Genomic DNA, 23,494 nt, shown 5'->3' on the forward strand with positions numbered 1-23,494 from the left:
TTCACTTAAATCCCTTATCCCTCTGTGTGATGAAAATCACTTCATTTGGCTGATTGTAATTAATGATATTGATCAATTTTTTTCAATAAATATCTCATATATGAAACTAGGATGCAGAATATACATTTACCGATAAGAATCTTAACATCTTGCATCTTATCAGATGTAAATCTTACCAGTTCATTGGTGAACCCTGTACTTATTTTGGTTGTACTGAACTCTCAGTTTCTTTTCCTCTCACCGCAGAATTCTGACAAAAAAAATCGTTATGTATGGTGTGGATTGGTTTGCCCCACGGTTTGGGATGGTGTTGGTGGATTTCTCCTTGAACATCTGCTTTAGTTACCAAGTGGGTTTGAAGCCAGGTGTATGTGGAGAGTGTTATAAACAGTTGATAAAAAATCATGGCATTGGCCAGTAGAGCATATAATTTGACAGGAGAAGCTCCAGTGGACTCTATAATAATACCAGGGAATAAATCCTAGTTCAATGAGAAATGGAATTGGGAGTAGCACCAGGAATGTCTGAGAATTATTTCGAGACTCATTGAACCTGCAATGCAGGATAAAAATATAAATAGTCAAAGAGAGCATGCAGTTGACAACTTTAAGTGATCCTACATCCATTGGGTCAGATCAGAGTTCTGCAGGCCTGCTGCATCTAGCTGTGAATGGTGGTGTCTACTGAGAGGTGGAGGAGTGAGTTGGTTCCAAGAATATCCCTATTCTCAGTGGCAGGGTCTAGCAAACAGTTGCTTAAAAGTAGTTGAGGCACTCACAGCCAGGTTCAGCAAGAAATATAGCATGGCTGATTGATCTTGGCTTCTTCCTGATATCCCCACCATCACACAATGTTGTGGTGTTCACCGAGCTTGGCAATTGGCTTGCAGATGTTCCATCACCAGTCGAGGAGACGTGCTTGGTGCAATTGTTGGTGTTTCTCTATAGGAGTGCTCGTGTTTGTAGAGCACCCCCCCCCCCCATTTGCTTGCCTTGGTCCTGATTGGCTACCCCTCCAGTTGTCCTTTGAAATCTATTGGCTCATGTTTCTTTGGCTCCTAAACAAAAAAAACTGTCTTCAGCCAACTTGATTTACCCGATGTGAATCAGAGGTTAAGAGATCAGACAGAATCCCAGATGAACTGCGACACTCTCGAACTAGCTGCACTTCTAGGCAGGCTGTTCCAGTATCGTGCCAACACAAGGCACTTATTAGAAATTGTGAGTAACAATGTACGTATATTGTGTTTTACAAAAAGCAGGTTAGATCTAATCCAGTTAACTACTGCTCAATTAATCCAGTCTCAGTTATCAGCAAAGCTGTCAAGTGGCACTTGTTACCTGCTCGTCGATGTTTAGTTTGACCTTTGCCCTCAAGGTCATGATGAGGTCTAGAGCCAAAGTGCTGAATTCCGGAGGTCGGTGACAGTGACTGCCCTTGACAACAAGGCAACATTTGGCCAAAGAAATCTGGTAAAACTGAAATCAATTGGCTTCAAGGGTAAACAACAATGTTTGTAGTTGTATTTCACACAAAAATGGTTGTGATTATTGGAGGTCAATGGAGCAGCATTGTAAAAGTTCCACTAGGCAATATTTAGGCCCAACCATTTTAAGCTACTTCATAAGTTACCTTCCTTTTGTAATAAGTTTAACAGTGGGATGTTTGTATGCTGTTAATTTCATTCTTAACTCCTCAAGAAATTAAGGATTCCATACATTCATGTAGCTGGACATGGACAAAATTGGAGCATAGGCCTGATAAATGGCAAATCACATTAATGTCACATAAATTAAACAAAGATTGCCACTAATGTGAACACCCCTGACATTTAGTGGCATTACTGTCATTCCCACTCCATGTTTTTATCATCAGTGACCTAGAAACTTGTGCAAGTTGGTTGGAATTCCACTTGGTGTACAATTAATTGGGGTGTTTGAACTTGTGGGAAAAAAATGAGAATGAGTAAAGGAACTGGATAAAATATGGGAACGGTCAAATGTAAAACCTGCACATAATGCGAGTGCACAAAATTTGTTTGGAAATTCAAAGAAGTTCAGGATCTGAAAGATTTGGGGGGGGTGGAACTGGGCTGGAGGAATGGGCTGATTAGTTGTTTTTAGTCCCAGTACTCATTATGACCGGTCATCAGAGTAATTAAAACTTTATGTAGTTAATCCTGTTGATCATCAGATGATCGCAATGCCGGCTGATTTTAAAGAGAGTCCAAGCCAGTCCCTGCTGTCTATAGTTTAACTTGTGCTGAAACTGGACAGGCATTGGAATTTGAAGGAAAACGTGATTGTTTTGGGAAAAGATATAATTTTTTATTCATATGATTCCAGCATTTTAAGGGGCAAGAGTTTGGGACTGATCAGGCATTGCTTCGCAGAGCAAGAGAGATGATTGTTTCATGCTTGTGCGTTGTAAGCAAGCACCAGGGAATATTGTGAAGAGTGGCCAACAGGATGTTACTGGATGGATAATGACTTTTCTCATTCATATTGTAATTTCATGTATCTTTATAACTGAGATCATTTAACTTGGAGTTGGGTGGGGAGGAGTGATCTTTTCCTCATGTCTCAGAAATGAGACTTTCTCTCCTCTTTTATAGATGATTTTTAATAGCTCTCTTCCCCTCATCACAATGCCTGTCCAGAAATATTTGGATTGATTTTCCTGATCGATTGATTCTAAAGGACAGAGGAAGGGGTAAAAGTTTCCCTTGTGTGCCTTGCCCCCTTTATGCATTGAACTTGGATTGTTAGCACATCTCTGAAGGAGATGTGTCAAGATCAGTACCTGCAGTGAGCACAAGACCATTGTAGCTTTACCAACAAGGGGACATGACCAGTGCGCTGGAATATCAGCTTTGTGCATTTTGGGTCTTTTGCTGCTTTTTCCAGTCAACGAGTACAGTAATTGCCGGTTGAACTTCGAAGTCTGGTGTGTTTGTTTATAAGCCATCTATTTAATGCTGCGTCAGTTCTGATGCCGTCTTCGATCTGAAATGTTAGCCCTCTTTCTCCTGTTACAGATGCTGCCTGATCTGAATAGTTCCAGTACTTTTTCATGTTTCCAGCATATGTACGTCAGTGTTTTTCCATAAACGCCATGCCCCCTTTATTTAGCTATACCGTATTTTAGATTTTGAAAGCTGAATGAATGTCCAGGGTGTGAAAGTAATTCCTGTTCAGACAGCTATTTTAAGTCGGACCATTAGCCGGAAACGTGCACTGTAGTTATGTCTACATTGATTTCAGCATTCCCAGGTATAAAGGGACTGCACCATTTTACCCACAGAATGCTCCATGCTTCCCTTGTGCCGTTGGTTCATATATTTTCTGTCTTATTAACTGACAGTCTTTGGCACAGTGCTTTTTTTCACAGCCCACTTTGGTTTCTGTTTGACCTGTTGGGCTGCAGGTCAAGTGGAGGAAGATGGGATTAGCTTTGGGAGACCTTTCTTGAGTGGAACTGACATAATGGGTGGAGTAACAACATCTTGTATTCTGTTTCAATAATTCTTACTGTAGGCATTAGCGTTAGAACACCAACATGCCTTGAGGACATATACTTATGGGTTCATTTCAGTTTTTACTGTTTGTGCAGTCCTCTTCCATGTGTTTGTATTTCTCCGTGGCTTGGCCATCAAATCTTTAGACCCTCTTTAAGTTCAACAACTCTGAGTTATCCATCTAATTCTGGCTTCTCATACTTCACTGTTCGTTAGAGCAGGTTTTCACCTGCCTAAAAATGTTGTCATCTACTTCTTTCTCCCTCCAAATCTTTTGGCAGTTGTTTCTATTTTCCTCCATTAAGATGCTTCCGTAATCTACATCAAGTGGAGGAAGATGAGATTCCTGCCGCTGCTTGTAAGAAGTTTATACTCTCTCCCTGTGACCGTGTGGGTTTCCTCCGGGTGCTTCAGTTTCCTCCCACGGTCCAAAGACGTACCGGTCGATTGGTTAATTGGTCGTTGTAGCGTGCCCCGTGATTAGGCTTGGATTAAGTTGGGAGATTGCTGGGCGGTGTGGCTTGAAGGGCGGGAAGGTCTTCGCCATGCTGCATATCAATAAATAAGTAAGTAGATCAGGTTGGGTCAATCTTTTCTGATTGCAACAGACACGATAGGCAGAGCAACAGCAGCATTGATTGGGTTTCGAGTCGGTTGCCCTTATTTCTTTAACATTTGGCTTCTTAAATACTCCTCTGAACTTTGTGTTAAAGGTGCAATAGAAGGGCAAAATGCGTTTTCCATACTGTCTGACTGCTTGTACATCAGTTCTGAGTCACTTGACTCTTCACGCCTGCATTGGAACTAACTTTTGCCACATGAGGCTCAGTTTAGTGGCTTGTGCACAGTAAGGACCCAAAACCACACCTATTGCTGCAAGGACAGGCTCTTCGTTGAAGTGACAGTTGTAGTTTGATTCCAAATGGATTTCTACAGAGGGTAAAAACTGTTGCCTAAAGCAATTATTGATCTTTGGAAGCTGTAGTTCATAGGAGTAATAGGTTCTTCACTCTTCTTCAGCGCTGAGATCGATTATGAATTACCTGCACATCTCCAGCAAGATATCCTACTGCACATCTGGTGCCGATGATAATTTTAATTATTTTGGAAATGATTCATAGTTTGAAGCCACGTGATTCAATGTTGAGGAAGCAGCGTGAACAATGAACGCTTGAATTAGGCATAATTATTTCCATAAGACCATTAGGCAGCAAAATTAGGCCATTTGGCCCGTTGAGTCTGCTCTGCCATTCCATCATGGCTGATTTATTATCCCTCTCAACCCCATCCTCCTGCCTTCTCATGATAGTCTTTGAAACCCAGAATAATCAATAAACTATCAATCTGCGCTTTGCCTTGGCCTCCTCAGCCATCTGCAGCAATAAATTCCACAGAATTGCCACCCTCTGGCTGAAGCAATTCCTCCCAATCTCCGTTCTAAAGAGACACCCTTGTACTCAGAGGCTGTGCCCCCGAACCAAGATTCCCACACAAACGGAAACATCTCTCCACATCCACTCTTTCTAGCCTTTTCAATATTGGATAGATTTCAATGAGATCTCCTCCTTCCCCCACCCCCCTCATTTTTTTTTAACCTCCAGAAAATATGGGCAAAGAGCCATCAAATGCTCCTCATACATTTATTTTTTAATTTTCGGGACCATTCTTGTGAATGTCCTCAGGACCCTCTCGAATGCCAGCACATCCTTTCTTAGATAAGGCACCCAGAGCTGTACACGGTATTCCAAGTGCGGTCTGATCAATGCCTTATAAACCTTGATTTTGTATTCTAGTCCTTTCAGAGTGAATGCTAACATTGCATTTGTATTCCTTCCCACTAACTCACCTGCAAGCTAACCTTTAGGGAGTCCTGCATAAGGACTCCCAAGTCCCTTTGCACCTCTGATTTCTGACTTTGCTCCCCATTTAGAAAATAGTCGGTGCAGTTCTTCCTTCTACCAAAGTGCATGACTATACATCCCGGTACTGTATTCTATCTGCCACTTTGCCCATTCTCTTAATCTGTCTAACTCCTCCTGCAGACCTCTGCTTCCTTAACACTACCTGCCCACCCCCCACCTGTCTTGCGTCGTCCGCAGATTTGGCCACAATGCCCTCAATTCATCATTGAAATCATTGAAATATAGCATGAAAAGAAGCAGTCCCATCACTGTCCCCTGCGCAGCACCACTAGTCACCAGCATCCAACCCTCTTTATTCCCACTCTTTACCTCCTGTCAGTCAGCCACTCTATCTATGCTAGTATCTTTCCTGTAATAATATCTTATTTAGCAGCCTTATGTGTGGCATATTGTCATAGTTCTTCTGTAAACAACAGAAACATGGTAAACAACATCCACTTGTCTATACTGCCTGTCATTTCATCAAAGATTTCCAACAGGTTTGCCAGGCAAGATATCCTCTTAAGGAAACTGTGCTGACTTCAGCCTATTTTATCACATGCCTCTAAGTAATTTGAAACATCTTCCCAACTGCTAAAGTCAGGCTAACTAACCTGTAATTTCCTGTCTTTTGTCTCCTTCCCTTCTTAAAGAGTGAAGTCACATTTTCAATTTTCCAGTCCTCTGGAGATATTCCAGAATCCCGTAGTTCTGAAAGTTCACTACTAGTAGAGTCACAGAACACGACAGCACAGAAACAGGCCCTTTGCCCATCTAGTCTGCCTAGTTCCATTGACCTGCGCCCGGGCTATAGCCCTCCATACCTTTTACGTCCATGCACCCATCCAAATTTCTGTTCAATGTTGAAATTGAAACTGCTTTTCTACCACTTCCACTGGCTGCTCGTTCCACATTCTCACCATCCTCTTGAGTGAAGAAGCTCCCCCTCATACTCCCCCTTAAATATTTCACCTTTCACACCTAACCTGTGACCTCTCATGCTAGTCTCACCCCACCTCAGTGGAAAGCACCTGCTTGCATTTACTCTATCTATTCCCCTTAGAATTTTGTATACCTCTATCAAATCTCCCCTCATTCTCCTACGGTCTAGAGAATAAAGTCTTAACCTTTCCCTATGACTCAGTTCCTAAAATCCTTGACATTTTTTTCAATTTTTAAGAATCTTATGGATATTTTTCTTGTAGGTAGGTGAGTAGAACTGCACACAATGCTCTAAATTAGATCTCACTAGTGTCTTTTATAATTTCAATGTAACATCCTAACTTCTCTCTCAGTACTTTGATTTATGAAGATCATTGTGCCAAAATGCCTCCGCAATCTCTTCAGCTACCTGGGGTCTACGTGATTTATTTACCTTCTTGCAAAGCAGTTGCTCCTTAGTAATAGCAGCAACACTCACCTCTGCCCCTGACACTCTCAGATTTCTGGAGTACTGCTGGTGTCTTCCTCATTGAAGACCGATGCAAAATTCTTATTGATTTTGACAGCCATTTCTCTGTCCCTCATTACTACCTCTGCAGTATCATTTTCCAACAGTCTGATAGGCTCTTACTCTTTATATATCTAAGAAACATTTTCGGTATATGCTTTTATATTATTAGTAGCTCACCCTCGTAGTTTCTCCTTTTACTGCCTTCTGTTTATTTTTAAAAGCTTCCCAATCCTCCAGCTTCCCATTAATTCTTTGCTCTCTTTTGTTTTTGACTTCATAAGCTGTGACTGTGTTCAGCCAGCTAGAAACTATAATTGGAAGAATAGCTGTTCTGCTTATGTAGAAATAATAGAATTTCAAACATGCTTATCGTTTGCGATAATGCAGAATTTTTCAGCTATGGTCATTGGAGGGGCCCAACGTGTGAGGTTAGCTTCCTTGCAGTGTCATCTTGGGGATCCTATATAATGCCACGTTAGACAGCATTTGATTTATTGTGTCTGTGACAGCTTTTTTAAAAATCCACAATGGTCTCACTGTATTTTCCTCTTTCCCCATTACTCCGCAACATTTTCCTGTGTCGCTCTGCAAATGTTTGAGGAATTGAATACTTGTGGAAACAGCCATGCTGTAGTCTCCAAACTGAAATTAACCAACCAGCTTCCTGGAGAATAAGTGGTTTGTTTTGGAGGTGCAGTGTATCTGCAAACACATTTCACAACAAGGGCTATTTTTTTTCTCTTTTGAGCTAAGATGATCAAATTTGGGAATCATTGTAACACTTTGTCATTGTGAACTTGTAGGATTGAATCCCATGCCACTGTTTTGGGTTTGGGTGTTGGTGAATTGTTGCTAATGAAGTTGAATGGTAGGATATTATCATCTGCACACCTCAGCTGGGTGCTGACGATCCCAAGGAGCTACTTGAATAAGAACAGGGAGTTTTACATCTTGACCAAGTTTCCCACCTTGACTCTTCCCTCACTGGCATTTTTATATGAACCAGTTTAACAAGACATTCAAATTTGTGCTGTTTATGGAATGCTTGTGCATTGGAGTTTCCCACTCTGGAATAAAAGTGCAGGCGGTGTTCAGTGTTGTTTCACCTTGTTATATCATCAGAGTTATATTATCAGAGTGTTATATCATTATCATTATCATTAGCACTATTTGGCAATTTATACGGAGTCGGGAATGCCTTATTTCAAGCTCCCTTGTACTGGCTAATGCATATAACCATGAGAAGATCAAAGACGTTATCAGTGAGTCTCCAGCAGATTCAAGCAAGCTTCCTTTTTATTACCTTTTCAGCAGCACCAACTATCCTATGAGAAGTTGGGCTGTTTGTGGCCAGGGTTACCCTCATTCTAATATAATGTATGTGTGAAATGAGAGGATGTGTGATTAATTACAGACGTGAAGACATAACCAGCCTGTTGCATGCATTCCATTGTCTCAGGAAAGGTAACACAAACCAATGCAGACCTCCACAAATTGCAACTTGGTTTAACACTTGTTTATGGTGCAGCTCAAAAAAAGCAGCATATGGCTCCGTGAGCTAATTATTAAAAATTTTCAATCTATACTCTAACATGCTACTAATAAGGAGGCGAGACTGCTGTCATTCTTGGCTGTAACTGTCTTTCTGGAAAAAGCTGTGGCTGCAATTGGTCACTGGCCTAATCTGGGAGCCTCTTTGAAATCCAGCGCATGGGAATTGCATGTTCTTTTGCCTGCTTTGTTGTTATTATTACTACTAATAAAACTTCCTTTCAGATTGTGGTGTTGCTGTTTATAAAGAATGCATAATTCAGTTTTTTTCTTCCAGCTGCTCTCAGTGCTTTCTGGTGACTGTGCTACCCATAGGGATTGTTGTCATACCAGTTGGCCTCCTTCTGTTTTATTCTCTTTCCTTGTTTCCTGCTTCAAAATTGTTCTTGGTTTGTTTTCTTTAATTGTCAACATTGGGAGAACTGGAATTGACTTGGGGATCGTTTGTTTTTTCAGCTTTGGGGACATGCTGTCCTTCACACTGACTGCATTTGTTGAACTCATGGACCATGGGATTGTCTCCTGGGACACTTTCTCAGTTGCTTTCATCAAAAAGGTACCAAGATGGCTGGGTTGTTGCAGCAAAGTGGAGTGCAATGCTGTGGGAGGGGAGAATTGATTAACTGACATTGTCTCTGTGCACTGATACTTCATTTATCTGCCTTTTCCATGGGGAGATAGCAATCCAGTCAACAGGTACAAAATAACGAAAAGGCTGCACTTATCTCAAGATAAGAAAGGATCTAAAAAGCGTAGATTGGGACAGGTTGTTCTCTGGCAAGGATGTGATCGGTAGGTGGGAAGCCTTCAAAGGAGAAATTTTGAGAGTGCAGAATTTGTATGTTCCTGTCAGTATTAAAGGCAAAGTGAATAGGAATAAGGAATCTTGGTTCTCAAGGGATATTGTAACTCTGATAAAGAAGAAGAGGGAGTTGTATGACATGTATAGGAAGCAGGGAGTAAATAAGGTGCTTGAGGAGTATAAGAAGTGCAAGAAAATACTTAAGAAAGAAATCAGGAGGGCTAAAAGAAGACATGAGGTTGCCTTGGCAGTCAAAGTGAAGGATAATCCAAAGAGCTTTTACAGGTATATTAAGAGCAAAAGGATTGTAAGGGATAAAATTGGTCCTCTTGAAGATCAGAGTGGTCGGCTATGTGCGGAACCAAAGGAAATGGAGGAGATCTTAAATAGGTTTTTTGTGTCTGTATTTACTAAGGAAACTGGCATGAAGTCTATGGAATTCAGGGAAACAAGTAGTGAGATCATGGAAACTGTACAGATCGAAAAGGAGGAGGTCCTTGCTGTCTTGAGGAAAATTAAAGTGGATAAATCCCCGGGACCTGATAGGGTGTTCCCTCGGACCTTGAAGGAGACTAGTGTTGAAATTGCAGGGGCCCTGGCAGAAATATTTAAAATGTCGCTGTCTACAGGTGAGGTGCCGGAGGATTGGAGAGTGGCCCATGTTGTTCCGTTGTTTAAAAAAGGATTGAAAAGTAATCCGGGAAATTATAGGCCGGTAAGTTTAACGTCGGTAGTAGGTAAGTTATTGGAGGGAGTACTAAGAGACAGGATCTACAAGCATTTGGATAGACAGGGACTTATTAGTGAGAGTCAACATGGCTTTGTGCGTGGTAGGTCATGTTTGACCAATCTATTGGAGTTTTTCAAGGAGTTTATCAGGAAAGTGGATGAAGGGAAGGCAGTGGATATTGTCTACATGGACTTCAGTAAGGCCTTTGACAAGGTCCCGCATGGGAGGTTCGTTAGGAAAATTCAGTCGCTAGGTATACATGGAGAGGTGGTAAATTGGATTAGACATTGGCTCAATGGAAGAAGTCAGAGAGTGATGGTAGAGAATTGCTTCTCCGAGTGGAGGCCTGTGACTAGTGGTGTGCCACAGGGATCAGTGCTGGGCCCATTGTTATTTGTCATCTATATCAATGATCTGGATGATAATGTGGTAAATTGGATCAGCAAATTTGCTGATGATACAAAGATTGGAGGTGTAGTAGACAGTGAGGAAGGTTTTCAGAGCCTGCAGAGGGACTTGGACCAGCTGGAAAAATGGGCTGAAAAATGGCAGGTGGAGTTTAATACAGACAAGTGTGAGGTATTGCACGTTGGAAGGACAAACCAAGGTAGAACATACAGGGTTAATGGTAAGGCACTGAGGAGTGCAGTGGAACAGAGGGATCTGGGAATACAGATACAAAATTCCCTAAAAGTGGTGTCACAAGTAGGGTCGTAAAGAGAGCTTTTGGTACATTGGCCTTTATTAATCAAAGTATTGAGTATAAGAGCTGGAATGTTGTGATGAGGTTGTACAAGGCATTGGTGAGGCCGAATCTCGAGTATTGTGTTCAGTTTTGGTCGCCAAATTACAGGAGGGATATAAATAAGGTTGAAAGAGTGCAGAGAAGGTTTACAAGGATGTTGCCGGGACTTGAGAAACTCAGTTACAGAGAAAGGTTGAATATGTTAGGACTTTATTCCCTGGAGCGTAGAAGAACGAGGGGAGATTTGATAGAGGTATATAAAATTATGATGGGTATTGATAGAGTGAATGCAAGTAGGCTTTTTCCACTGAGGCAAGGGGAGGAAAAAAACCAGAGGACATGGGTTAAGGGTGAGGGGGGAAAAGTTTAAAGGGAACATTAGGGGGGGGCTTCTTCATACAGAGAGTGGTGGGAGTATGGAATGAGCTGCCAGACGAGGTGGTAAATGTGGGTTCTTTTTTAACATATAAGAGTAAGTTGGACAGATACATGGATGGGAGGTGTATGGAGGGATATGGTCCGTGTGCAGGTCAGTGGGACTAGGCAGAAAATGGTTCGGCACAGCCAAGAAGGACCAAAAGGCCTGTTTCTGTGCTGTAGTTTGTATGGTTCTATAAGGAATGATTTGGAAGTTCTGATTTTTGGTGAATCCAATTTGGGGCACTGTACTCTGTATATTGATCTTGGAAAAGGGTTTGTCTTATATTTGCCAGAATGATCCTGGGGTTAAAACGATTGTGTGATGAAGACAGATTGTATTGATGGCCTTGTATTCTCCTGAGCATGGGAAATTAAAGAGTGAACTGTTTTTAGACGATCAAAGGAGTTGGTAGTTTCTATTTACCCCAATTCCCTTGGAGTGAAGACATAGAAACAAAAAAAAAGCATCATGTTACAATTTGAGCAAGGCAACTTATTTAGTTAAAGGACCTGTTCTGAGCAAGGTCATTACAGGATTAAGGACCTGTTTTGGATGAGGCTGAACAAGGGTGTTGGAAATCTAGAACCTTTTCTCAAGTTGTTGAGGCTGGCTCAACTGAAGATTTCCAAAGTTTAGTAGAATTTGTTGCAGAGCCTCTGTGGGCAGATGGTGTTAAGATATGTAACAGCCATGATTTTAATTGAATGGTGGCAGAGGCGTGAGAGCCTGGATTATTGTGCCTTTTCTCTTTTATAACCCGTCTCAAATCCTGCAGTTAAGTGCTAGTATACAGCCTGAGTATTCCTGCAACCTGAATTCCCTCGGTGCTGTGCCTGTACATGAAGTTTGCATGTTCTTCCTGTGACTGTGTGGCCTTCCCTTAGTACGTCAGTTGCCTCTCTCGATCTAACTCCATGTGGGTTGGTCAGTTAATCACCTGTCTGTAGATGAATTTTGGAATCGGGAGGGAGTTTTGTTGGGAATAGTGGAGAACAAAAAACAGTGGGATTAGTGCAGGGTTGAAGGGAGCGGGTGCCTGATGGATAGCAAGGGCTCAGTGGACTGAAGTGCTTGTTTCTGTGGTGTCTGATGTTGGTTATTAGATCACTTGTTTCTGTAGTCCAGAACTGGTTGTTACTATGTTCAAACTAGCAAAAGTAGGAGGTAAATGGCTCTGCCAATGAGTAGTATCGTTTTGAGGGGAGTTTATTGAGGTTCAGCACAGAACTAGGGTCTGGTGGGTGCAGAGACCAAGCAACTCCGATGTGAGTGTCCAGGGTTGTGTGTAATCCTGCAGATCGCTTCACCACTTGCACCAGCCTCACCTTCTTAACAGTTTAGAAGTCTCCATCCTCCTCTCCCCCTATTATTTGTACATAGACTAATCAGCATTAAGACTGCAAAGTGAACAGGCAGCCCATGTGAAATTGAAAGGGCTTGTTTTTCTAAGCCTGTATTAAATACATGGCTTTGCCTACAATGTTTGGGTAATATTTCCAGGCACAACAGTGGTCCATAATTAATATCTGACTTATAATTCCTGGCTGAGTGTTGTGCAGGGATACTTTGGCCCTATGACTATCTTCCTGTGGGAAAATATTTTGAATGCTGAACCACCATGTTTCAATAATGCCCCACCCCTAAAAGGAATCGGAGGCTATTTCGGAATTGCAAGAGTCAGGAATCGTGGCACAGCAGGGTTCCTGGTTTGTGATCTGGGCTGAACAGGAGCTGTGTAGTGTCAGTACCACAGGCAGATGGTGCTGATGTGTAGCAGATAAATGTGGTGCCAGTCATCCTCTGAAAACCCAGTTGTCCCTTGGGTATTGGATGGTGGTCAATCCTGGATGATGTGAGCTTATTTTCATGGCAAAGCACCAAAAGGAATGTTGTTAATTGGATGCACAAAAAATGCTGAAATCACAAGGGTAAAGAAACCCTTGTCTCAATTTGTGTAAAAGAAACCCTTGTTTTGAATTTGTGGTAATGAAAATAAATGTTGGACGGCCGTTATGACTTCTCCCTTTGACTCACATTTGTTTCATCATCATGAGATTGAAATTACAGTGGCAAACTTTTGAATTTTGGGCTTCTCTGTTTAACTAGTTTCATTGACCACCATTTTTTAAAATTATTCTTGAGTGTGGGAATTTCTTTAGAATAAATCTGTCAAATTTGTGGATGGATTAAGAAGGCCAGTTTGGTAAGGTCCTTCCCCATCTGTCTGTTCTCAATCCCCCACCCTTTCCCCAACCAATTAACTCAATATGGTTCAGAAAAGTCTGGAGTAAGCTAAAAGGTTAGCACAGCATTATGGGCCAAAGGGACTGCGCTATGCTGTACTGTTCTACGTTCTGTGCCCAGTGTTCTAAAATACCAATTTTGCAGAATGTGTATTATTATTATTGTTGAGATACATCCTTTCCAGCGGTGTCACTCAGCAATCCCCCAATTTAACCCTAGTCTAATCATGGGACAATTTATAATGAGCAATTAACCTTGGTCTTTGGACAGTGGGAGGAAACTGGAGCACCTGGAGGAAACCCACGCAGTCACAGGGAGAACATACAAACTCCTTACAAAGCAGTGGTAGGAATTAAGCCCAAGTTGCCTATACTGTAAAGCAGTGGTCCCCAACCTCCGGGCCACGGAGAATGCAGCGGTAGCCGGAACGCGCCCAGTACATTTTTAAGGAAAAAGCCGAAACAAACAAGCTAATTAATTAGGTGCCGCCCGGCACATAAATGTCGGCCCAGATCAGAGGCGAGGCAATCGCCTCTGATCTGGGCTGACATTTACGTGCCGGGCGGCACCTAATTAATTAGCTTGTTTATTTCGGGTTTTTTTCTTAAAGATGTGTTGTGTGCATTCCGGCTACCGCTGCACCGCTGCATTCTTCACGGCCCCGTATTGGTCCGCGGCCCGGAGGTTGGGGACCACTGCTTTAAAGCACTGGGTTAGCAACTGTGCTGCCGCACTAGAAGAAATGGGGATGAGTATGTCTCTGTTTATTTGTTGAAAATTCAAGGCAAGACTTTAAACATTTTATTTTTATTTTGTGCATTTGCCAGATAGCAAGCTATGTGAACAAGTCTGCAACGGATGTGGCGGTGTTACAACGGTCGCTGGCAATCTTGGAGTCCATGGTGTTGAATAGCTATGATCTCTACCAGAAGGTGGCGCAAGAGATCACTATTGGACAACTGATGCCGCATCTACAAGGGTGAGATCTCATGCAGCAGCTCTTGCCTTGAAATACTCGTAAAGTACTGAGTTAGATTAATATATGTTGGGTCTGACTGATTACAAAAACAAGTACCATATTTCTAAGCACAAAGGGTCATTGGAAATTGAAAACTGAAATACAAGAATGACGTCACAACTGTAAGGACTGTGTAACTAATCTGAGACTGTTCTCTCCAAAAAAAAATTTGAAAATAGAACAGGGATATCACTGCTGGGATTTGTGAATTTTATAGGTTTATATAAAAATCCTTTAAGAATTCATGGGAATTTACAGAGAATGTTCGGAATATGAAATCCACTGACTTAATTGTAATAGTTGAGTCAAAAGATTTGGATGTCTCCGAGGGTAAATTAGATGGATGATGGAAGTAAATAATGAAAAGTATGTGCTGCCATTGAATGATCTGGGAGTGAAAGGGTTAACGAATGAGGAGCATTTGATGGCTCTGAGCCTGCACTCATTGGAGTTTAGAAGAATGAGGTGATCTCACTGAAACTTATCGAATGTTGAAAGGCACAGATAGAGTGGATGTTTCCTATAGTGGATGTCTACAACGAGAGGACACAACCTCAGAATAGAGGAACATCCATTTAGAATAGAGACGAGGGGAATTTCTTTAACCAGAGGGTAGTGAATCTGAGGAATTCATTACCATAGGCAACTGTGGAGGCCAAGTGATTGGGTATATTTAAAATAGAGGTTGATAGATTCTTGAATAGTTAGGGCATCAAAGGTCACAGGGGGAAGCGAGGAAAGTGGGTTTGAGAGAGATAATACATCAGCCATCGTGAAATAGCAGAGCCAACTTGATGGGCCAAATGGCCCAGTTCTGCTCCCATGCCTTATGGTCTTATGAGATGAGGGGATGATGGAATGGGCTTGAATTGAAGGATGTGGAAGGGGTAAGAAGAAGGGGGCTCACGTGGAGCTTGGCATCAAAGTAGACCAAAGGAACACATTGACTAGTGCGGCTAAGTGACCAGTTTCGTGCTGTAACCCGTTTGTAAGTTGATTCTACATTTGGCAAGGAGTCTCCCGGAATATCTGGGTTTAATTGTGCTTCGTTTTGTAGAAACCATAATATAAATCCAGTCAGGACGTGAATGTGTCTGGTTTCTCCAAGTCACTTATTTGTTGGGTGAACAATTGTAGCGTTTCCTGAAAATTCACAATGAGTTTGAGTGAATGAGCTGAAGGAGAGGGTTCTTGGAGCTGTTCCAAGTCACAAGGAGCTCTGATATAGTAGATGGGGAAAAACTTTCTGTTGATAACCAGAGGACATGGATATAAGAAAATTGTCAGAAAGTGAGGGAGGAGGCAATGATACTGACTTAGCAGGTTGTGACTCAGAATGCACAATCAGTAACCCTGATATCGATGAGTAGATGTACAGGATATAATTTCAGGAAATGTTGAGGCAGACTGCAGATTTTGGAAAGGTATAGACAGGTAAAATGGGCAAATACTTAGCAATTGAATGTTATCGCAGTGGACTCTGAAGTGATGTAGTTTGAAATTTAAGTTAATATAAAATTCAGGAGACCTGGGTTGTACATACTTGGTTCTTTGCAACAGGAAGAGGAATTTTAAAGCTTACAATATCTTGACTTGCTAAGTGCTAAGACTTTTTATAAACCTGTGGTTATTATGCTACTAAAAGATGAGTTCAGTTACTTGGAGGTGGTTGAGTGAGTGGAACTGCTGTCCATTAGAGTAGATTAAGAGAAGATTCTTGCCTCGCTATAGAAATGACGTGATTGTGCTAGAAGGGGTGCAGAGCAGATTCACCGTGATTAATAATGAAGGGAGACTGGATAGGTCTGGTTTGTTTTTCCTGGTGAAAGAGGCTGAGGGGTTAACCTGTGCCAACTGCAAAAGAATTGAGGGAAATAGAAATGGGAGATAGTAACGTTATTTTCCTGGTGGTGGGGTGTCTAAGACAAGAGTGCGTAGATTTAAGGTGAGAAGTGGAAGGTCTAGAGGGGATCTGAGTTGGATTTTTTAAAATCCAGAGGTCAGTTGCAATCTGGAACACACTGCTTGAGAAGATAGAGGAGGCAGGTACTCTCTCAATATTTAAGATAGACACTTGAATTGCCAGAATATTGAATTGAATTGATTTTATTACTTACATCCTTCATATACATGTGGAGGAGATGTTGTTGCCAATCTGAACTGACTGGGGTCTGCAAGTGAGGAAATCGAAGATCCTGTTGCAGAAGAAGGGTTTGAGCCTTAGATTTTTGAAGCTTATTGATTAGTTTTGAGTGGACGATGGTATTGAATACTGAGCTGTAGTTGATAAAGAACATACAGATGTATGCATCTTTGCTGTCCAGATGTTCCAGGGTTGAATGAAGAGCCAGTGAGATGGTACCTGCTGGGGACCTGTTCTGCCGATAGGCAAATTGGAGCGGATCCAAGTCGCTTCTCAGGCAAGAGTTGATGTGTTGCATCACGAACCTCTCGGTACACTTCATCACAGTGGATGTAAGTGCTGCTGGATGATAGTCACTGAGGCAGGTCGCCAGTATAACTGAAGCCTGCTTGAAGCAACTGGGCACCTCAGACTGCTGAAGCAAACGGTTAAGAGTGGCGAACATTCCAACTGGTTGATCAGCACAGGGTCTTCTCACATTTAAGCTAAGCAGTGTTTGCTTTGACCAAGTGCGGTGAGAAAATACAGGTTGCAATCAATAGACTTGTGTATGAGAAGTAGATCTTCATTAGAAATAGGCTGTCAACTAGCAATTTGATTTTTGACACTTGATGAATGTAAATGATTGCTACAATGTGGTTTTATGGCAGAATTGCTGATGTTGGCCTTCTATAAAATGTAGAAAAAACAAATGTGTGTTTCCAGGCTAATGTGTTTTTGGTATTATTTTGGCCACAAAAGGGTGGATGCTGACATTCAGACTTACACGATTGCAGTGATAAACGCTCTCTTCCTTAAAGCCCCTGACGACAGAAGACAGGTATGTATATAACTTTCAATTATACCATTTTCAATCCGATACCTGATTTGTCAGTTGTCAAACTCAATAAGGTGGCGATATTAAACTTGTGTGATGTTATGCTCTTACCACCTCAAAATTAGACATTTCCTTTTCTGGTTATCAGCTGCTCTGGATTAACATGAAAGCAGACACATTGTGAGTTACTTACTGCATGTTTTAAATGTGAGGTTGCACCATATGTATTGTTACTGGGCTGGAGGATTTGAGAGAATTCCTCACACTCCACTTTCATTTTGCAACTTCCAGAATTGCTTTGAAATCTTGCACAGATATTTTACTTCGATGCCCCTGTTCTACTCACAGTAACAACTGACAAAAATGACATTGGTTAATGCATGTCACGAAGGAATTGGGAAGCAAGGTACCTAGATGGACTTGGTTGTAATTGGGAATGAGTTCAAGTTTATTGTCGTAGGTACACATCCACAGGGTATAAATGTAATGAAAATTAGCTTTTTTTTTTGCATTACAAGTGTAGATTAACATAATTAAGCATAGCTTACGTGACAAAATGGACAAAGTAAACATAATATTTGTGCAAGGAGAAAGAGAAAAGAAATACAGTCCGAAATAGTATTGGGATTTTTAAGGTTGGTTCAAGATCCTGATGGCGTAGGAGAGAAGATGTTGAACTGTAAGGTGTGGGTCTTCAGGTTCCTTTCAGTCTCATCTAATGACAGTATCAAGAAGAGGCAAGGCCTGGATGCAGGTACTTGGGATGCAGATGAGTTGCAGTGGATCAGGCTGAAGGTCGTGTCTGTACTTTATACTTGTATCGTACCCGGTTCAGTGCGCTAGGTGATTTAGCATGCTTTCAGTGGTTTAAGCGACGTACATCCATTTTTATTTCAGGCAGTCTGTCTCACAGGAATGGGTTTTTCTGAAAGAATGATTCTGAAGGGAATCCTGAGCTCTGATTGATTCAAGAACATCTCAATTAGAGCTCAGAATTGCCTTAGCTTTGAACTGTGCCAAATATTTATTCATTATCGATCACGTGTGAAACTAGGCATGGTTGAATGAGTTATCTGCTTTATTCTAAACTTTACTGTTTTGGGCATTTTCATCCCTCATATTGGACTAATAATTGAACGTACTCAAATTCGAATCCTGCAAAGGCATTTTTGAAAACGAAAGCAACACAGGTAAAATGCTGGAGGAACTCAGCAGGCCAGGCAGCACCTACGGAAAAGAGTTCAGTCGACATGTCGGGCTGAGACTGTCCAGCAGGACTCAGCCTGAAATGTCGACTGTACTCTTTTTCGTGTTTGCTGGCTGGCCTGCTGAGCTCCTCCAGCATTTTGTGCGTGTTGCTTGGATTTCCAGCATCTGCAGATTTTCTCTTGTTTGAAGATTAAAATCAGTTTACGACCCAGCAAATTTAAAAAGTAGGAGAGAGTATAAAGCTGTTGGAATGTCTATTTTTTATTAATAAGTTTAGCCCGATCTTCTGAGGAAGGAAGCGTGCTACCTTATCCTAGTATGCATTGTCTGTATCTCTAGCCACAAACTATTGCTTCTGAAGTGGGTCTAAAAACCACCCAGTTGTGTCAGACTAGTCTTGTAGTTCACTGAGACTGGTCACTACGTGTCATTTGAGTAATTGGAGGTGGGCTATAAATTCTGGGCTTCCTAGCAATGCGAGTATCCTAAGTGAATAAAAGAAATGTTAGAAGATGGAGGTCGCCAGGCATATCTGCTTCTGTCAATCAGCTTTTGCATACTTGCTTCACTAAAGCTGCCTTTGAGCCACTTTTCAGAACCGGGTTCACAAGTCTTTCTCTAAACAGCTTCAGGAAGTTGTGTATTGTTATTGCTGTGTTTTTTTTTGCCGCTGTTATCAAACGTCTTTTTTTCCATTCACTGCCTGGTGCACTTTGTTAGTTTGGATGTTTAAAACTTGGGGAAGCCAGTGTTTACCTTTTAAGCTTTTTGTGAATAAGGGTTGCCAAGGTTATCAAAAAAAAAATCAAGAGCAAGTAACGAAGAGAGCAGCTTCAGAAACAACTTGAACTCTGTTCCCTTTTGTACCCTAAGAAAACTCTTTTTTTTGTATGGGCTACCTCTCACTTAGCTTGATGCATCTGTACACAGACAATTTGGGCTTGCTTTCTACCATTGTGATGAGCTGATTTCATGTGGTAGCAAGAAGACAAAGGCTCACGGTGTAAAAGCATGTGAAAAGGAATCATTAAAAATGAATGAAAATGAAGACTAGGATAAAAGGCAAATACGTGATCTTGGAGGAACAAAGAACCAGACGGCCTGAGTGCCTCTGAGGAGTAGCGAGAACCTGAGGGTTCTGGGGGATGGATGGAAGGCAATGACCAGAGCAGACATTTGAAATAAAAGTGGAAGTAGCTACTGGTGTTAAAGCAGGTCTGAACCCTCCAGCAAATGTGTGTGGATTATGAGCTTCACTTCGTGCAAGTACTATCAAGGTGAAAATCGCACACCAGTTGATGTCACTTTGCATTTGCAGTGGCCCTTGCACAATGTACGTCACAAGAAGTTTCCTGGATGGAGTACACAGATCTATGCCGAAAGCATCCAATTTCATTTCGTCATAGATATAGGCTTTTTGGCTCAGTAAGTCCATACTAACCAACAAGCATCCAGTTTTACACTGAGCTGATCTTAGCGCAATTTATTCTTTCTACCTCCCCCCCCATCCTTTCAAAGTTCAACAGTCAAAGTAAATTTTATTATCAAAGTGTCACCATATGCAATCCTGAGATTCATTTTCCTGTGGACTTACTCAATAAATCCATAGAACAGTAACTATAATAGGATCAATGAAAGATCAACCAGAGTGCAGAAGACAACAAACTGTACAAATGCAAATATATAAAAATAGCAATAAGTAATGAGAACATGTGTTGGCGCATGGCCAAGTGGTTAAGGTGCTGGTCTAGTGATCTGAAGGTCGCTAGTTTGAGCCTCAGCCGAGGCAGCGTGTTGTGTCCTCGAGCAGGGCACTTAACCACACACTGCTCTGCGACGGCACCGGTGCCAAGCTGTATCGGCCCTAGTGCCCTTCCCTTGGACAGCATCGGTGGCGTGGAGAGGGGAGACTTGCAGCATGGGCAACTGCCAGTCTTCCATACAACCTTGCCCAGGCCTGCGCCCTGGAAACCTTCCAAGGGGCAAATCCATGGTCTCACGAGACTAACGGATGCCTATTATTGAATGAGAACATGAGATTATGAGATAAAGAGTCCTTGAAGTGAGATTATTGGTTGTGGGAACATTTCAGTGATGGGGCAAGTGAGTGTAGTTAGCCCCCTTTTGCCCCTTTTATTCAAGAGCCTGATGGTTAAGGGGTAATAACTGTTCTTGAACTTCTCCTCTCTTCTCCACATTATGGCCAAGTTGCACATCTTTGGTTTGCAGGAGGAAACTGGAGAACCCAGGGGAAAGGCATCCTTCCATAGTAAGAACAGGCAAATTCCACGCAGACTGCACTGAACCCAGATCACAGGAGTTGTGGGGCAGCAGTTCTGCTGCTGGTAAAAGTGCTTATGTTTTACATAGAATTCACTTGTCTGGCACGATGTGAGAGAACTTTATGCCTCAGATATTTTTACTTTCAGGTTTTAATTTCTTTGTGTTTTATGGTCGGAAAATGAGCAGCTGGAATTAAATTCTCTGCGTGCTTTAATCCAAATAAGTTTGGAAAATGGCACTTGAGCAGTTGAGATTGGAACATTTATGTTGGTTTCACTGTCTGTCAGCAGCAGCTGAAAACCTATGAAAAGTTTTCTCATGGAATGGCCAATTTCCTGACCTAGTGCTGACTGCTTCCCAGTTTGTGGTTCACTTAAATGGGAATGCATCTCAGCTGATTTGATAAGCATTGTTTTTCTTGATACAGTTCATTTTAAACCTGATAACCTGATAAACCTAATCTTGTTGCTAGTCTTGGTGTTGAATTATCTTTATTTAAAAAAAAAGTTGACCTGTACAGAATTTCAGGTGTTCTGTTCTGAGACAGGCATGCAAATACCATTAGCAAAGAAGGCAGGGCAGCACCTCAACTTTCTTAGAGGTTTGTGCTAATTTGGGGTGTCATTTAAGTTTTTGACAAACTTCTGCAGGTGCACAGTGGACTGGTTGCATCATGACCTAGTATGGAAACACCAATACCCAGGAATGGAAAAGCCCACAAAAAGTAGTGGATGCAGCCCAGTCCACTATCGGAAAAGCCCTCCCCACCATTGAGCACGTCTACAAGAAGCGCTGCCATAAGAAAGCAGCCTCCATCTTTGAGGATCTCCGCTGTTCAGGCCATGCTCTCTTCTCTTTCCCGCCTTCGGGAAGGAAATGTAGGAACCTTGGGTCTTGCCGCCAGGTTCAGCAACAGTTATTACCCTTCAATCATCAGGCTCCTGAATGAGCATGGCTGACTTCTCTCAGCTCAACACGGAACTGATCCCACAACCTATGGACTCACTTTCAACTACTCTACATCTCTTGTTCTCAGTATTATTTGTTTATTTTTGTGTTTGCACAGATTGCCTTTTGCGCGGTGGCTATTTGTCAGTCTTCGTATTAGTTCCACTGCAAGAAAATGAATGTCGGGGTAGTATACGGTGGCATGTGCATAATTTGATAATAAATTTACTTTGAACTTTGAATTATGCATGAATGGCAGAAGCAAGTTTTATTGGTGGGGCCATGTTGAAAGAAGAGAAGCTGCCGCTCAGATTTATTCCTGGTGACTCAAGCCAGTGCACATCTTCATAAAGAGCAAATGAAATTGAATTTTGCGAACGGGACCAGATGAGCTGCTGCGATACGAGGTAAATGAACTTGGCTCTACAGCTGACTGCTGATGTTCTTCAGGAAGATAAAACATGAAATATGTTTCCACGCAAGGGCTCATTAGCAATGCCATTGACACACAAAAATGTGGTTCTGCTATAGATTTTTTAAAGTACAAGAGGACTGCTTGATATTAACTCATTAATGTCCAAGCTGGTGCCTGTAGTTATCTTCTAACTTAATTTATCTTTAATGATGGAATACTGGCATTAAGAACTGTTGGAACCATATTAAACACAATAAACGTTATACCACCCCAAACTTCACCTTTTCATGCTTTTTGATATTCAGATTTAATCTTTCATTGTTCATTGTACTTAAAATTCAAGCTCTGGAAATCTAGCCAGTGCAATCTTTTACCAAAATTTTAGCATTGACCTACTTTTTTTTAGATCTACGCATCATTGCATTTAACATGACACCACACGTGAGTATTGTTTAAATTGCCTCAGAGCATCTTTCCACTCTTGTTCATTTTTGAATTAATTGTTCACTTTTGAGACCTGCCCTCAGGTTTCAGAGAAGAAATGGCCCTTTCAGTGGTGACTAAGTTAAGACAACCCAAATCCAGTTCAAAAATCATCACGCTTCTCAAAGTGCGACAACTGCAATATTTAACAGGAATTGCTGTTAAGTTGTTAATCCTTCTTGAATAATTGAACAGTTAGTTTCATGGGCAGGAAGCTTTCAGATTGCACTTCGACTGGATCCAGATAGCAGTAGATGTATGTGCATTATCGTATCACAAAGACACCATTTTAAACCAGTGACCTCCGTGTAACAGAGCTCTAGAGATGTAGTCCAATGTGTCAAGAGTTGACTTAGCTACATGAATGTACCTTTACCTAGAAGGTGGCCATTTGGCCCATTGATTCTATGCAAGAGCTTTGAGTAACCTTTTCCTTCTCACGTGGTTGTCAGCTCCTCCCTAATCACTAGTATGAACTAAGACGTCTTTAGTAACGGCAAGATGATGTGGTGGCTGAACTTACAGTCCCATTCTTACTCGAAACCTGCAAGAATGTAAGCACCAAGAAAAAAACTTTAATTTTCAGAGGGAATAATTGTTAATGTCATCAACATTGTTATGTGCCATGTCCAATGACCTGGATGATCATGGTCCAGGACCATGATTGTTCTTGACAAATTTTTCTACAGAAGTGGTTTGTCGTTGCCTTTTTCTGGGCAGTTTCTTTGCAAGGCAGGTGACCCCTAGCCATTATCAATACTCTTCAGAGCTTGTCTGCCTGGCATCAGTAGTGGCATCACCAGGGCTTGTGATG

General features: G+C 41.7%; 1 protein-coding gene across 1 annotated transcript in view; it reads left to right on the forward strand.

Moving 5' to 3' along the window:
- elmo1 (engulfment and cell motility 1 (ced-12 homolog, C. elegans)) overlaps positions 1 to 23,494 on the forward strand; it is a 206,427-nt gene that overhangs the window by 52,180 nt on the left and 130,753 nt on the right. The window contains exons 8-10 of the mRNA XM_063069851.1: positions 8,879 to 8,978; positions 14,192 to 14,343; positions 17,267 to 17,345. Of these exons, the coding sequence (XP_062925921.1) occupies positions 8,879 to 8,978; positions 14,192 to 14,343; positions 17,267 to 17,345 (331 nt within the window). The remainder of the gene's footprint in view (positions 1 to 8,878; positions 8,979 to 14,191; positions 14,344 to 17,266; positions 17,346 to 23,494) is intronic.

Source organism: Mobula hypostoma, chromosome 17 (genome assembly GCF_963921235.1).
Source record: "Mobula hypostoma chromosome 17, sMobHyp1.1, whole genome shotgun sequence".
NCBI classification, from domain to species: domain Eukaryota; kingdom Metazoa; phylum Chordata; class Chondrichthyes; order Myliobatiformes; family Myliobatidae; genus Mobula; species Mobula hypostoma.